The 18665-nt window shown below is 36.6% G+C and overlaps 1 protein-coding gene across 4 annotated transcripts in view; it reads right to left on the reverse strand.

The window, feature by feature from the left end:
* The window catches only part of LOC108180213 (zinc finger protein 521), a 128503-nt gene that overhangs the window by 108922 nt on the left and 916 nt on the right, over positions 1 to 18665 (reverse strand). For all 4 annotated transcript variants that reach the window (XM_073922310.1, XM_073922300.1, XM_073922293.1 and 1 more), the window contains exon 2: positions 2923 to 3063. Coding sequence is in view for 2 of the 4 variants with exons in the window: in XM_073922293.1 (XP_073778394.1) it covers positions 2923 to 3063 (141 nt within the window). In the remaining 2 variants the exon portion in view is untranslated. The remainder of the gene's footprint in view (positions 1 to 2922; positions 3064 to 18665) is intronic.

Below are 18665 nucleotides of genomic sequence, written 5' to 3' on the forward strand. Positions count from 1 at the left end.
TTCTGCTAACCAGAATCTGTGAAAGTCTTGTGAAAAACAGTGAACGTGAGGCTCTTACTGCAGCACAGCTTTAATATGACACTCGTCTGAAGTCATTTAATCATTCACACTGAGCCAGACCTGCGTTCACCTCGTCTTCAGATATGCAGCGTTCCCAAATGACTATGACATTCTTCTCTTTGGCCTCCACAGGGAGCTCATTTAAAGCGCCATCTCGAGTGCCGAACAATTAAGACTTATTTGTCAGAGAAATGGGGGTTTTTAATGAGGGGCTGCTCTGATGGCACGAGTCAGCAGAGGAATCGCTGATCAAATACAGAGGAATCAATTATGCAGGAGTACTGACTTGTTGAAACTTAATCTTCGACTTGAGCACAAAGCCAAAGATGTGTGAGCAAAAGTTTACACCAAAACTTCATCAACATCCTGTTGTTATTGTTAAAGCACAGTTTTGTCTACAGCTTCACGCTGGTTAACACAAAAATATGTTAGCGAATCATTAATTCGTTGCTCCGGGTAAGTTTTGTTGCACGTTTCTGATGACAAATCCACTAGATGGCGCTGCGAATCTGAAATATGCTATAGATCTTTTCCGAACACATGAGGGTTTATTATATCCCAGGCTTACTGGAAATAAGTGCCCTACATTTTTGCAAAGCACGAAATACATTGAAGTAGGTAGTGCTGTCGCCTCACAGCAAGAAGGTCGCTGGGTCGCTGGTTCGAACCTCGGCTCAGTTGGCGTTTCTGTGTGGAGTTTGCATGTTCTCTCTGCATTCGCATGGGTTTCCTCTGGGTGCTCCGGTTTCCCCAACAGTCCAAACACATGCGGTACAGGTGAATTGGGTAGGCTAAATAGTCCGTAGTGTATGAGTGTGTGTGTGTGAATGAGTGTGTGTGGATGTTTCCCAAAGATGGGTTGCGGCTGGAAGGGCATCCGCTGCGTAAAAAATGTGCTGGATAAGTTGGTGGTTCAATCCGCTGTGGTCAACCCGGATTAATAAAGGGACTAAGCCGACAAGAAAATGAATGAATGAAAATACATTGCTCAAGGTTTGTTTGGTTGCACGTTTCAGATGACAAATCCACTAGAGGGCGCAGTCCACATTTTCGCAATCTGAAGTACGATGTGTTGTTTTGGCATGTTTTAGATGCACATAATGAAGAATAAGTTATGCAGGAGTACTGATTTGTTGAAACGTAATCTCTGACTTTAGCGCTAAACCAACGATGTGTGTGCAAAAGTTTACACGGAAACAACAAACTTTAATATTTAAAAAACAATCAAGTATCGTAGTCAAATCTGAACGTCATTTAAATCCTGTTTTTAATGTTTAAGAATACTTTTATCTACAGCTTCACACTGGTTAACTTAAAAATATGTTTGCGAAATATAAAATACATTGCTCTGAGTAAGTTTCGTTGCACATTTCGGATGATAAATCCACTAGAGGGCGCTGTGTACTTTTTTTCCGAATCTGAAATATGCTATAGATCTTTTCCGAACACTCAAATGGTTTATTACAACCCAGGCTTACTGGAAATATGAGTCCTACATTTCTGCAAAGCATAAAATACGTTGCTCCAGGTTTGTCTCGTTGCACATTTCAGAAGACAAATCCACTAGAGGGCGCTGTGGTGTCTACATTTTTGCAAATCTGAAATGTGTTACTTAGGGTGTGTATTGCGGTACATTTCATACACATACGGAGGAATCATTTGCGCAGAAGTACTGACTTGTTGAAATCTAAGGCTCTATTTTAACGATCTAGGCGCATCTAGTCTGAATCAACTTTTGCTATTTTAAGGACAGATAAATACGCTCTGCGCGTGGTTTAACAGGGTTGTGCTTATTCTCTTAATGAGTTCTGGGTGTGTTTTGAGCATAACCTGCATTAAACCAATCAGAGTCTCATCTCTCATTCCCTTTAAGAGTCAGTTGCGTCTGTCATGGCACATTTGCTATTTACATGGCGACTTCGTAAGTGTAAAAACTGAACTGGCCATCATATAGATTTACTTTTATCGGCTAGACACCAGCCTCACAGCTCCGTAAATGTCGGTGCCGTCACTTATTGATCTGCGATTGGTAAACATAGCTTGTGTGGACGCTACAGCGCTACTTGACTAATAAAATAGCTCCGCTACTGAAAAGCTATTTGATTTAGAAAGTAGCGACGCTACCGCCACGCTACTGAGAAATGTAGTTAAGCTAGTAGCGTCACTACTTGTAAAGAAATTTTTTAGATGTAACCCCACTTGTAATCTTTAACATTTTCATAAATAACTGTAATTTAATTACACATTTTTACGAATAGTAAAATAGCTACGAATTACTGTTACTTTTATTCAATTCAGCTTTATTTGTATAGCACATTTACAATGTAGATTGAGTCAAAGCAGCTTCACATTTTATTTTGTAGTTAAATTGTGTAGCGTCATTATATGTAACTAGTTACTCCCCAACACAGGTTACGTCTCGCTTACTTGAGCGCCAAAAGTTAACAATGCAACCTATTTGCCAATAAATTAGGTTAATCCAGCATATCTGTGCAAGAAAAAGATCGACTGCTGGAGATCGCAAATGACGGCGGCCTTAGGGGCCGTTTACATAACGTCTTTTCCACGTGCCAGTTCCTCATTTCCAATGGGATGTGACGCGCGCATATTGGGGCCGATGTGCATCCTGTTGAAAACATCTCAACTTTTCAGAATGCTGCGTCAAAATGCTGTCTACTCTATGTAGTGCACCACGAGTCATGTGACAAGAAGTGACCAATCAGCTTTATACTCAGAACACTCCAACACTGCAGTGCTTTGTAATCTTCTCCATACATAAAGCTTGTATCAGAGCTGCAGCAATGTTGCATCAGCTTGTCATCCTCTGAGAGAAACTTTGCCTAGCAACCTTCGTACACTTACCTGTGAGGTGGCTCTTGTGTGCAGTGACGGGCTCGAACAGCTGCTCTTCCTCCTCCTCTTCCTCCTCTTCAGCACTGATGCGACTCTTCAAACAGATCTCATCCTCATGCTTACACTCGATCTCAGCAGCAGCATCTGCATCTGAAGAGACACACACACACACACACACCAGACGGACATCAGTGCTGATATTCACTGATATCGCTGACATTTCAAAATAATTATTGGGTCACACTTCTTCATCAGTCAGATTATGTTTTTTCTAGCATGAACTAATCATCGACAATACTTGCGCATTATTTATTATTAATCATAATTCAACATTAACTGGTGTGCTAATAAAATCTAGGTTGATCTGTGTTTTGTATGGATCACTGTTCGGGACACACGTGACCCACGGATTAATACATTTTCTTTATATTTGTAGATTAATCCTGTATTCGTAACGATCCCAGAGAGATCGCCTCTCACATCATTCAAATCACATGTATGAAAGCATTTACAGTAGGTTTTCCTGTGAAATATAATGAGAGAAGTTATATTTTAGATATCGCAATATCGAAAAATATGCATCGAAATATTTCTATTGTTGACAACACCAACTCAAATATTCAATATACACCAGCTTCTCCTGAAACGTGCAACTGAGTAACGCATTTCAGATTCGCACAAATGCAGACGGCGCCCTCTAGTGGATTTGTCAACTGAAATATGCAACAAAACTCATCCAGAGCAACGTATTTTATGATTCACACATATGCAGTCGGCACGGTGGCTTACGCCCCATTCACACGGGGCTTCAGCATTAACGCTTGACAGAGGGCGTGTCTGAAGTTGAGGCTGACGCGATTGCCATAGCAGTGTCAGCCAATGAAATTAGTCAGCAATAGGCCACTGTCTGAGCCAACCCAAGCTCATTCTGAAAACGTAGTCCCGCGGACGTTTCTGGAGACAGCGGAATACGTCCCGGGGGGTACGTACGGCCGCATTAATTTTTTTCAAGCGAACGCTGCGGGGCGGTGTGACGCTGTTCCCTTTTGCGCTTGCCTTACCTCCTTGTGGAGGGCTTCTCTCCAGCAATCAGGTAAGACGAAAACAGAATCCCAAAAATTAAGTGAACGAGTTTCGTGACAGGGTGAGAACGCGGTGAAATTTGAAAACGCGGTAGAAAAAAAAAAATAGTAATAATAATAAAAAAAATAATAAAAAAAATAATTTTAAAAAAATCGGGTCTTTTATTTTTTTTGGACGGTTTTTGTAAATTGTCGCTCGGGTTTAGGGAAACGAGCAGGTGGGCAGGCGGGACAATCGGTAAAATTGGTTGGGTTCAGGGAAGGAGGAGGGCGGATCGGCCGATTGGCTGGTCGCGCAGTCAATCATCCGGTCAGTCGGACAGCGGCCTCCGGCGGGTTCACGCGAGAACATCGCAGGCGCAAACCGCGCTTGCAAGAGGCTTCTGAGGTGCGAAAAAGTGCACAACAGCGGCCTCTCGCGGATTTGCAAAAACAAAAACTGCAGCCATACGTATCCACCGGGACGTATTCCGCGGTCTCCAGAAACGTCCGTGGGACTACGTTTCCACAATGAGCCCGGGTTGGTCTGAGCTGGAGTATTTGCATACAGCAATCTGATTGGCTGACACTACCGTCGGCGCTTGAAAAGTTGAGCAAGTCCCAACTTTTGCAGCGAGCAACGCCTTTGAAGCTGCGCCAACAGATCCACAATGCAGTTCTGCATGTCTGACGTCACCCATTCGAAGTGAATGGAAAGCGTTGAAGCTGACACCCTGTGTGAATGGGGCGTTAGTGGTTACCACTGTTGGCTCAAACCAAGAATGTCACTGATTCGAGTCCCGGCTAGGGCAGTTGGCATTTCTGTGTGGAGTTTGCATGTTCTTCCAGTGTTGGCGTGGGTTCCCACACAGTCCAAACACATGCGCTAAAGGGGAATCGATTAACTAAATTGGCTGTAGTGTATGAGTGTGTGTGAATGAGTGAGCATGGGTGTTTTCCAGTACTGGGATGCAGTTGAACGGGCATCCATTGCGTAAAACAGACGCTGGGATAGTTGGCGGTTCATTCCGCTGTGGCAACCCCTAAAAAATAAGTGACTAAGCCATAGGAAAATGAATGAATGAGATTTTAAAAATGTAGAGAGCGCCCTCTAGTGAATTTGTCCTGTGAAACGTGCGGCAAATCATACCTGGAGCAATGAATTTTATAATTTGTAAAAATGTAGGAACTCGTATGCAGTCGTGTTGCATGACACGACAAAATATGTTGTCGTTAATATTAATACTGCACAACTATGTACAAACCTATCCTCAACTTGTAAACATTGCGAAAGGTAAGCAAAACCATCTCAGCGAGGAATGGCCTGGACCTAGTTGTTATTTTAGGATGGTTTTCAACCTGTAAGGTCTGAACTTTACCAATGCTTCTGCAAGAGAATCCTCTAGAGACGCCGCATTGATGTGCACTGCAGCGAGGCAGATCGATAGCAGAACATCTGAGGATTTGACCGTTCTCCTGAACACACACCAGCAGCCACACAAAGCAGAGCGGATCAGGATAAGAAAGTGAACATTACTGAACTCAATAAAAACAAATATAGAATTTAGACGATCTGTTTGGTGGCTGAGAGAGCTCAAACACGCTGCAAGCTAAGAAAACACCTATATATCACTAACAAATTGAGAAAACATGCTGTCTTGTAACTATGGGGTGCAACAAGGATCTGTTTTAGGCCCCCTGCTGTGTTCATTAGTATACATTTTGCCTTTCATTTAAATATTAGAAAACATCATTACTTTCTACTGATATGCCACTGATAGTTTTGATTGTTAGTAGTGTTGTTCTGTGAGGTGCGGTGTCTGAGAGAGAAAAATCAAGCAGTCTTACATTTACACCACCTAACAAAAGTCTTGTCGTGGATCCCAGATGTAAGAGCAACAATAACTCGATTTCTAGTTGATTATTTGGAAAAGTGTCCGAAGGTGGATTTTTCAGATGGATCATCTGTTGATCTGCATCCCAATCATCACCAACACTGCAGAAGACCTACTGGAACCAGCGTGAAGCCAAGATTCTCACAGAAATCAGTCAAGTTTGGTGAAGGTAAAATCATGGTTTGGTGTTACATTCAGTATCAGACACTTCTGATACCAAATGATCAACTAGAAGTCAAGTTATTATTAGTGTTCCTAAAACTTGGATAAGCGACAAGACTTTTGTCAGGTAGTGTCAAATATGAAGTGCAACAAGGATCTGATTTAGGTGGAGTTTTTGGTTTATTCCAATGTCCTCATTATACCAATATCAAACACTATAGCAGGGCTATCACGACATGATCAAGTCACACCACATCACATGAATCTTATTTAAATAAGATTATTTTTTTTTTAAAAATCAAACATACACATTCATTTCTGAGAAATAGCCACAAGACGGTGCATTTCTCCTTGAACAATGCAGCAAATGCCATGAAGAAGACATTTTATTATGTCAGTGCTTTCTCTAAATTCCACCATCTGCACAAGTTCATTCTGTATATCGATTGACTTTCTCTAATCAGTCCTAACACACACACACACACACACACACACACACAAATGCACTCCTCGATTCATATTTTCCTTCAGCAGTAAAACAGAAGAGAGAGAGTGAGACACACACACACACACACACACACACACACACACACACACAGACACACACACATACACGCGCGCACACGCGCGCACACACGCGCGCACACACGCGCGCGAACACACGCACAAATCTAGATGATTATAATTAAATCACTGTAAATATACAGATTTTTTATTACAGTTTTATCCTAAAATGTTGATTGTTAAATGTAGTTTATTGTGATCCATTATTATTTTTATTGTTATAAATAAATATAATATATAAAAGATATGATAAATATGAATAACAATGTGATATATTGAATTAAACATGATATATTAAATAATATTATGATATATGGGATATGATATATTATTTATAAGTTTATTTAATTATTATATGTATATATCTATTTTTATTTTATTATTTTTTACTACTACTACTGTTTACAGTGTTTATATATATATATATATATATATATATATATATATATATATATATATATACATTATATATATATATATATATACATTATATATATATATATATATATATATATATATATATATATATATATATATATATATATATATATATATATATATATATATATATATATATATATATATGCGCATGTTCTGTTACTTTTTGTAAACTTTATAATTGCTTTGGCAATAAATTTGTAACATTTGTCATGCCAATAAAGCAATTATAGAATTGAATTGAGAGTGAGCGAGAGATCTTATAAAGTTGTAACTTAAAACGGTTACGTTGACTTAACTTAATAGTCAATGGTTACAGGTTTTCAGCTTTCTTCTGAATATCTTCCTTTGTGTTTAACAACAGAAACTGGGTGGCACGGTGGCTCAATGGTTAACACTGTCACCTCACAGCAGGAAGGTCGCTGATTTGAGTCCCAGCTGGGCCAGTTGGCACTTCTGAGTGGAGTTTGCATGTTCTCCCCATGTTGGCTTGGGTTTCCTCCAGGTGCTCCGGTTTCCCCCACAGTCCAAACACATGCGCTACAGTGAAATTAAATAAGCTAAATTGACCGTAGTGTATAAGTGTGTGTGTGAATGAGTATGTATGTGTGTTTCCCAGTACTGGGTTGCAGCTGGAAGAGTATCCGCTGTGTAAAACATATGCTGGAATAGTTGGTGGTTCATTCCACTGTGGTGACCCCTGATAAATAAACGGACTAAGCTGAAGGAAAACGTTGGGGATTAGTAAACGGAGTAAAACATCATTTTTGGGGTGAACGATCCCTTTATTTATCATAAATATGCACACAGGTAATCTACTTCATATGTTTCAGGCAATGCGTTCACTCACTTTAAGAAAAGGCAACTAATCCCTTTTACAGTGAACTCTCGAGCATGAAATATGACTTGAAATATCATGCGCTGTGCTGTATTTATATGTTCACATCAGCGTCTCTGACAGGCTCCAGGTAGCATCATCTGTATGAGCTTTAAAATAAACACACGCGAGAGCTGACCTTTACATGAGACAAATGAAGACGCAGATCTGCTGGACTCACTCATGACCTCAATACTGCTGAACGCCACACAAGAAAGTCAAATAAAACAGAACAGAAGCTTATCAGAAGGATTAGAATACAGGTTGGTCGGTATAGAAAACGAGCTGAATAGAATGGAGCAGAACAGAATAGAGCAGAACAGAATAGAGCAGAATAGAATAGAGTGGATAAGAATAGGGTGGAATAGAATAGAGGGGAATAGAATAGAGTAGAATAGAGGTTTATCAGTATAGAAAACAAGTTGAATAGAAAAGAGTGGATTGAAGTACAATAGGAGTAGAATAGGGTAGAATGGGGTATATGCCGAAGCATGCTAATAGGACTTTTAATTTGCCAGTAACCGGGGTTAAGTGCTTCCGGCGAATTGAATGCCAATGCAAAATCCAGTGCGTTTAAGGTCTGTTTTCTTTAGAAATCAGCGATCTCCACTAGCTGAGTGATATCCGATTTAAAGTGGGTCCTAGATTGTACAAGAAGCACTGCATTACATTACATTTCCCCCCGCCATGTCTTTATAACATGAGCATTTATTTTACCCCAGTATATTCAATGGAGCTTCTGCGCTAGCCTGCCGATTCTGACGGGCGCGTGTGAGTAAACGGCTTTTTGTCTCGTTTTACACTTGAGCAACCAAATAAATGCTAAAGTTTATTTAACTGAATGTATTTTAATGACATTACAACATCGATGCTGTATAAGGAACCGTATAAGATGGAAAAAAGTTCACAATAACAGGCCACCGGAAGTTGATCAGCATGGTAACAGCACTAGCTCGGCATATACCCTATACTATAGAATAGAGTAGAATAAAAAGTAGCTGAATAGAAGAAAATAGAGGTTTATCAGCATAGAAAATTAGCAGAATAGAATAGAGTGGAACAGAATAGAGGTTTAACAGTATAGAAAACTAGTTAAATAGAGTAGAATAGAGTGAAATAGAATAGAACAGAGTTAAATAGAGTAGAATAGAATAGAGTGGAATAGAATAGAGGTTTATCAGTATAGAAAATGAGCAGAATAGAATAGAGTAGAGTAGAATAGAGCGTAATAGAATAGAACAGAGTTAAATAGAAAAGAATAGAATAGAGTGGAACACAATAGAGGTTTATCTGTATAGAAAATGAGATGAATAGAATAGAGTAGAATAGAGTATAATACAATAAAGTTTAAAAAAAAAAAGTAGAATAGAATAGATTAATCAGTACAGAAAGTGAGTTGAATAGAATAAAGTAGAATAGAAGATAGTTGAATAGAAGAAAATAGAGGTTTATCAGTATAGAAAATGAGCTGAATAGAATAAAGTAGAATAGAATAGAATAGAGTGGAATAGAAGAGTGGAATGAAATAGCGTGGAATAGAATAGAGGTTTATCTGTATAGAAAACAAGTAGAATAGAATAGAGTTGAATAGAAATTAATAGAATAGAGTGGAACAGAATAGAGGTTTATCAGTATAGAAAATTAGTTGAATAGAATAGAATAGAATAGAATAGAATAGAATAGAGTATAATACAATAACGTTTAATAGAATAGAGTAGAACAGAATAGATTTATCAGTATAGAAAGTGAGTTGAATAGAATAGAGTAAAACAGAGTAGAGGGGAATGGAATAGAATAGGTTTATCCGTATAGAAAACAAGCTTTTCAGAATAGAATAGAGGTTTTTTAGAATAGAATTATCCAAATAGAATCTGTTATCAGATTAGGACAGAAGTTTATCAGAACATAGAACACAGTTTTAGCAGAACCAAAATAGAAATGATTTAAAATAGAAAATAATTATCAGAACTGAATAGTTGATTAGAATAGAACGGAACAGAAGTTTATTAGAATAGAATTATCAATAGACATGCCTCTTGAGGGCGGGCCTTTCAGAGGAACTAGGAAATCTGACCGTGGTTTTCATGTTAGCTGAATATAATCAAAGTAAGATATCTGAAAAAATAGCGTGGTTTTCTACAAGTAAAGCATGAGCACACATTACTTTCCATCCTAAAACACAACCAAGCCTCCAAGCCTTAAAAATACAGTCTGGAGCACCCCTTTAAACAAGGCTAAAAACAGGGCTATTTAATCTGAATGTCCTGCAGTGCTCATCCAATCCAATGGTATATTTATCCTATCAAATGGCCCCTTTTCAGGGAATATAGATCAGATATTTTGATGCATTCAAACAAAACAGTTAAACTCATTAAAATAAGAGTTTATTCAGCGAACACCTTTAGAAGTAGAAAGATGAAACATAAGCACATAATACATTTGCAAAGAAAATATAAATGAGGTGTTGCACTTTTCTTTTTCTATAAACTGCAATATTACTTTGGTGTTTCTCTTGGCTTTTCTTCTTTATTAACATTACATGTCATATTTTACTCTAATATATTTTTACAGCGTGATCTTCAGTTTCTAAAGTGCTTTTTAAGCCAATGCACAGGCAGATTTTGTGCAGCAAAGAGTGCGCCTGCCACTTCATCACAGACTCATTCTCTGGCCATTAAGTGGGAAATGTTGCCGCTGTATGCCAGGTGTACACAACTAAATGGATTTCGGAGGCAGGAGGAGAACAAAGACTCCCACCTGCTCCAGGAGAAATGAGTGTTTCTGGGAGGAGACTTGAGCTCTACCCCTGCGGTCTCCATTATATCTCCACTATCTGCACTTTCATTTGCTGGCACAGAGGAGACGACCGACCCGCTGATCGCTGGCACTGACTGACAGAGACCAACACGCTTTAGAAACAGGTCCTGCATGTTCAGTTATAAAAAGATTTGAGGCTTTCTGCTCAGACAATTCAGATGCCAAATCTTATTTGCCAATGCACCCTTTTCACAAGACTGTTGTGATGGTTTAATGGTCATCAGCATCTCAAATCCTTGAAAGTTTGTAATATTTTTAGTTGTTTTTTATCTTATGAACATTTATATGCGTTTATGTATGTATGTATTATGTCATCTTTGCATTAAATTACAATTAAACGGATGACTGCTTGTGTGAGGTGTGTGTAATGCGGTGTGTATGGGTGCAGGACATTATTCTCTCTTCTGGCTGCCGTTATCAGTCTCACACTACTGTTTTCCACTCTGAAAGTCTCGATAACACCATTGTGTAGTTTTTCTGTCAGCAAATAGGATTGTAAATAAACGATTTGTTGTATTCACTGCGCTCTGAGTTCACCCAACTTCTGCTACTAAACCCTGAAAATGTGAAAAGGGTCCGTTAGCTGTTGGCTTTCAACTGTAAACCGAATTTATGTCCCATATTGAAATCTTAAATCTATATGCAAATACAAGTTCATGTTTGGATTTCACAAAATATTAAATGCATGCCATACAGTATATTTTAAAAATCTTGCAAAATGGCCGTTTGCATGGTACATTGTCATCTGTAACGTCCAAGCAAATGCACCCAGCGAAAAATTACAGTGGTTGATAATTAGTGACGATTATTATGGAGGCAGATCAGTCTCAAAAATAATACATTTTGTACTATTACAATTCGAAAGTTTAAAACACAATTTGTAAATACACAAATCCAACTCGTAAATTCAAAACACAATTTAAAAATACACAAATACAATTCGAAAGTTCAAAACACGATTCGTAAATACAAAAATCCAATTCGTAAATTCAAAACACGATTTAAAAATACACAAATCTAATTCGTAAATTCAAAACACAATTCAAAAATACACAAATTTAATTCGTAAGTTCAAAACAAGATTCGTAAATACAAAAATCCAATTCGTAAAAACAAAACACGATATAAAAATACACAAATCCAATTCGTAAGTTTAAAACACAATTCATAAATACACAAATTCGATTCGTAAGTTCAAAACACAGTTTGTATATACACAAATCCAACTCGTAAATTCAAAACACAGTTCAAAAATACACAAATTTAATTCGTAAGTTCAAAACACGATCAGTAAATACTAAAATCCAATTCGTAAATTAAAAACACGATATAAAAATACACAAATTCGATTCGTAAGTTCAAACCACAATTTGTAAATACACAAATCCAACTCGTAAATTCAAAACACAATTCAAAAATACAAAAATTTAATTCGTAAGTTTAAAACACAATTAATAAATACACAAACCCAATTCGTAAATTCAAAACACGATTCGAAAATATACGAATACAATTTTTGGGGGCGAAAACATTTATGATTTTTACTTGTGAATTCACTAATTGTTTGTTGTATTTATGAGTTTATGAATTTACAAATTGGATTTTGTAAATGTGAATTGTGCTGTATGAATTTTATTTAGTAAATTTATTATTTTTGAGACTGATCTGACTCCATAATTATTGTGGTATTAATGACATTAAAATACAAATCAGGACTTTAAAGGTAGGCTACAGCTATATAAACAAAAATATCATCTGACTAAATGTGTAATACATCTTTTAACAAACCCCTCTTTTAAATGTATATTTTCCATGGGCTGCTATATTATGATATATTAGTATACAGTTGAAGTCAAAATTATTTGCCCCCCCAGTGATTTTTTCCAAATATTTCCCAAATGATGTTGAACAGATTCAGGAATTTTTCACAGTATTTTCTACAATATTTTTTCTTCTGAAAAAAAGTCTTATTTGTTTTATTTTGGCTAGAGTAAAAGCAGTTTTTAATATAATAAATCAATTTTAAGGTCAATATTATTAGCCCCCTTAAGCAATATTAGTTTTGAATTGTCTCCAAACCAAACCCCTGTTATACAATGACTTGCCTAATTACTCTAATTTTACCCTAATTACCCTAGTGAAGCCTTTAAATGTGACTTTAAGCTGTGTCTTGAAGAATATCTAGTCTACTATTATGTGCTGTCATCATGACTATGAGAAAATAAATCAGGTATTAGAAATGAGTAATTAAAACTATTATAATTAGAAAGTGTTGATAAAAAATCTGCTCTCCGTTAAACAGAAATTGGTCAAAATATATACAGGAGGACAATAATTCTGACTTCATTTGGTACATTAGATTAGTCAAAACCAAAGACAAAACTGGAACTACTTAAACAAAGTAACTTAAGATCGCGATGCAATAAAAAGCACATCGCAATAAATGTGTTGTGTGTGTGTGTGTGTGTGTGTGTGTGTGTGTGTGATCATATCCCCCGCCATCAAGAGTGAATGTACTTTAAATACATATGAGCTGTGGATCTCAGGAAAGACATTTTATATAGACATTCCCCCCCCCCCCCCCTCGCAGAAGGCCATTTTAATATATAATGTGCTGAACAGAGGTGACAGCATTATTGCTTAAGGGAATAAATGTCCACAGGCCGAAGACATACATCATCCGCTCGTATGCAAACACTTTCACTTCTCCCACTGACATTTACTCAGAGATGCCCATCTGCATCACACACACACACACACACACACACACACACACACACACACACACACACACACACACACACACACACACACACACACACACACACACACACACAGTGAATCATGTATGAAGAAATTGCAAGCAAAAATAATCACAATAGAGCAAAAAAAAGGTATAATAAACATTGCTTATTGGTTTTCCAGAGAGCTAAATAGTATTCAGGTATAAAAACTGAATGCTGAAATGTAAAATACCGCTGTATAGTCTTTATTGTATTAATTCAGTGGAATAATTCCTCATTAAAGTTACAAATGTTCTACTTTTTTGTGCCCAAATGCTTTAAAGGGCACCTATTCTACCCCTTTTTAAGATCAGAAGTCTTTCGTGTCTCCAGAATGTGTAAAGTTTCAGCTCAAAACACTCAGATTATTTATTAGAGCTTTCAGAATGTTGAATTCGCTGCTCTGAACGCACAGTAGCTGTTTTTGTGGCCTGTGCCTTTAATGCTTGTACTCCCCGCCCACCGTCTCCACATGCCTGTCAGAGTGTGCCTCTATCTCCACCTCGGCTGCGTCAGATAAACAGCACAGTGACAGACATAAAGGAAGCAGATCTCATGTAACGCTTGAGAGGAATACTAGAGTAAGAACTTTCCCAATGATTATTTGATGTATTTGTTGTGGAGTTAAGTCAAGCCTTTCTGCAACGATGAGACTCGCATAATGTCAATACAAAGTTCAAGCACGCACACACACACACAGACAGCGCAAGCGTTTAACTTTGCAATGTTATTTCACGCAAATGTGACAGGATACAGGTTAATATGCACTGCTTTATGGATATCCGTTATGTTAATATGCAAAATAAACCTGATTTAACGTCAACAAATCAGGATTGAAGCGTCTTCCTTTATAATTGTAAGGACACTATGCGGCTGTGCTGATGAAGATGGTAAAATCGCAGTAATTCATTACACACATGCACTGTTTTAAACATGTTAAACTTGTAAGACTCGTTCGATGATGATTGATGATCACAGAGAGCCGAACAGATCTTTTAATCCCAGTTGCTTTGCGCACTTCCAGTCTTGTTGATATAATTATACACGCTACTACAGAGACATGTTAATACGCGGCTGTCAATTCATGCTGGAGCAGGGAAACCGCACTCCAACGTCAAGTTGCAGTCTGCCTCAAAAAAGGAGGGATTTGAATCCTATTTTAACTTCAAGTAATTAAAAAAAAAGAGACTTATTGTGTTTATATCACTCCAGTAGGACTGTAAACACACTATACCTGCACACAGTTCTGTCCTGTGCCCTTTAAGCTCTCTTGAAATGCCTTTAAAACACATGCAAATGATAAAAACTTCACTCTGTTATGATTATACTCCGACTCAACACTGCATATATCCTGCGATTTAACTATTGCAGCCACACATATTGCGATATCAACGCTGAAACCATATATTGTGCTTTATGGGGACCTCTCATAGACATCATGATGTTTCTACTGTATATATTCTCTCCTCCACCCCAAAACCAAACCCTCACAGGAAACAATCTGCACTTTTACCATTTTAAAATACTTCATTCTGTCAAAAAAATGGTCACAATTTACTGGTTTGGCTACACTTGTAGGGACATTTGGTCCCCATGATGTGAGGAATACAAGGTACACACACACACAATAACATCTCCACTGCTGGACAATTTTAGAAATCTACATATTTCACTTTCATCCATTCATTTTGCTTCAGCTTATGTCTCTTATTTATCAGGGATGGCCACAGCGGAATGAACCACCAACTATTCCAGCATATGTTTTACGCAGCGGATGCCCTTCCAGCAGCAACCAGGTACTAGGAAACACCTATACACACTCACACACACACTTATACACGACGGCCAGTTTAGCTTATTTAATTCCCCTACAGCGCATTTGTTTGGACTGTGGAGGAAACCAGAGGAAACCCACGCCAACACAAGGAGAACATGCAAACTCCACACAGAAACGCCAACTGACCCAGCCAGGACTCAAACCAGCAACCTTCTTGCTGTGAGGCCACTGAGCCACCATTTGATAATTATTTTAATCTAATGAATTTCCTTGTACTGTATCTGGAAGGGCATCCGCTGTGTAAAACATATGCTAAATAATAGTTGTCGGTTCATTCCGCTGTGGCGTTCCCTGATTATTAATGTACTAAGCTAAAGGAAAATGAACGGGTGTCTAACCTGTCACACAATATGTAGTGTTTGGTAGACTCCATTGTGTTTTGTGTAAGGGTACATGTAAATTAAGGGCTAGAAGTGTTTAGCGTAATCATAAAGGTAATTACAGAAATAAATGCCAGCACTTTACTGAATAAAACAGGCAAGTTCAATTATAGCACCAATGTGCATGTGCTTTTAAACATTACTGCGTGTATCAGCCACCTGTTATTCGTTTAGTTGACGTAGCACAAAGAAAATACACTTTGCTTTGGTCAACAATAGTTACTTTTTTTATATATATGAAAAGTTTTGATGATCTAGATTGAATAACCAACGACAGACGACGCAGAATCCAGGTAAAGAAGATGCATCTGAGTTTATTCTGTAACCTATGTTTGCATGTAAATGAATATATAAACATTTAAAAGCCCATACTTATATGCAAGTCGCATCTTGAGTCATGCTGTGAATTAATGGTCTGTTGTTTATTTAATGAGGCTACAACTATTAGATAATAATAGGCTACAACATCATTAGGTAATGGTAATAATAATAATAATAATAATAATAATAATAATAATAATAATAATAATAATAATAATAATAAATAAAAAAATAATCATAGTAATAATAATAATAAATATTCATAGTAATAATAATATTGATAATAATAATAATAATAATAATAATAATAATAAATAATAATAAAAAATAATCATAGTAGTAATAATAACAATAATAATAATAATAATAATAATGTTTTGACAGCATGTTAATATTCAGACAAATTGCATAAATAATAATCAAACCAATTTATTAATTACAAATATTGAGATGAGATTTTGTGCCATCTATGATGGAGATACATGTGATAATGAGAAAAATGCATCATTAAAAAAAAAAAAAAAAAAAAAATATATATATATATATATATATATATATATATATATATATATATATATATATATATATATATATATATATATATATATATATATATATATATATATATATATTCATTTTCTTGTTGGCTTAGTCCCTTTATTAACCTGGGGTCGCCGCAGCGGAATGAACCGCCAACTTATCCAACATGTTTTTATGCAGCAGATGCCCTTCCAGCCGCAACCCACACACTCATACACTACGGACAATTTAGCCTACCCAATTCACCTGTACCATGTCTTTGGACTGTGGGGAAAACCGAAGCAATCGGAGGAAACCCATGCTAACGCAGGGAGAAGATGCAAACTCCACACAGAAACGGCAACTGAGCCGAGGCTCGAACCAGTGACCTTCTTGCTGTGAGGCAACAGTACTACCTACTGCGCCACAGCTTCGCCCATATATATATATATATATATATATATATATATATATATATATATATATATATATATATATATATATATATATATATATATATATATATATATATATATATATTATTAATAATAATAATAATATTGATAATAATAATAGTTTATTTTCTTTTCGGCTTAGTCACTTTATTAATCTGGGGTCGAATTAACCGCCAACTTATCCACCACATGTTTTACTTTGCGGATGTTCTTACAGCTGCAACCCATCACTGGGAAACATCCATACAAACATACACTATGGACAATCTTTAGTTTATTCAACTCCCCTATAGCGCATGTGTTTGGACTGTGGGGGAAACCGGAGAATCTGGAGGAAACCCACACCAACACGGGGAGAGCATGCAAACTCCACACAGAAACGCCAACTGACCCAGCCGAGGCTCGAACCAGCGACCTTCTTGTTGTGAGGCGAACATGTTACCCACTGTGCCACCATGCAGCCATTATTAATCATAATAATAAATTAAAAGTAATTCAATTTAATAAAATAAAATGTTAAAATCTCAAATCAAATGTGCTGAAGTCATCTTACAATATAAAAAACACAATTAAAAACACAATATTTAATATAATGTGGGTTAGCAGTAGTGTAATTTTGCGCTGATGCTCATGAATGTGCTCATTCAAAATTAATTAGAATTATAATTCATTTACAATATATAGACAAAATCAATGCAGTAAATGAAAAACAATGATAATTGTTATGATAATGATAATACAACAAAAAGATATATACAGTTGAAGACAGAATTATTAGCCCCCCTGAACTAATACACCGCTTGTTTATTTTTCCCCAATTTCTGTTTAACGGAGAGCTGATTTTTTTCAACACATTTCTAATCATAATAGTTTTAATAACTCATCTCTAATCACCGATTTAACCAATCTTTGACATGATTACAGTGAATAATATTTAACTAGATGTTCTTCAAGACACTTCTATAAAGCTTAAAGTGACATTTAAGGTTTAACAGGGTAATTAGGGTAAAGTTAGGGTAACTAGGCAAGTTACTGTATAATAATGGTTTGTTCTGTAGACTATCAAAAAGTATAGCTTGAAGGGGCTAATATTGACCCTAAAATAGTGATTAAAAAATTAAAAACTGCTTTTATTGTAGCCCAAATAAAACAAATAAGACTTTCTCCAGAAGAAAAAATATTTTCAGACATACGGTGAAAATTTCCTCAATCTGTTAAACATCATTTGCAAAATATTGAAAAAAGAAGAAAACAAAAATCGAAGGGGGCTAATAATTCTGACTCCAACTATATATATATATATATATATATATATATATATATATATATATATATATATATATATATATATATATATATATATATCTACGTCCCTACTGTAGCCTAAAGCAGTCTTCCTGCAAATGTAAATTATTAAATCCAATGCGACAGACTGGCACGACTGACTTCCAAAACTATCCACCAAAACCACAATCCGCCTTGAAAGTACTGCAAACACACATCGCATCAGCATGAGGACAGCTGGCTACTAGTCAAAAGTCTTAATGTTTATAATACTCGTCCTAGAGAAGAGCTTGCACGGTCACGTGATCCGTCACTCCAAACTTGCACGCCAATTTAACATCCAGATTGCATACCATCAC

This window comes from Danio rerio, chromosome 2, assembly GCF_049306965.1.
Source record: "Danio rerio strain Tuebingen ecotype United States chromosome 2, GRCz12tu, whole genome shotgun sequence".
Taxonomy (NCBI): Eukaryota; Metazoa; Chordata; class Actinopteri; order Cypriniformes; family Danionidae; genus Danio; species Danio rerio.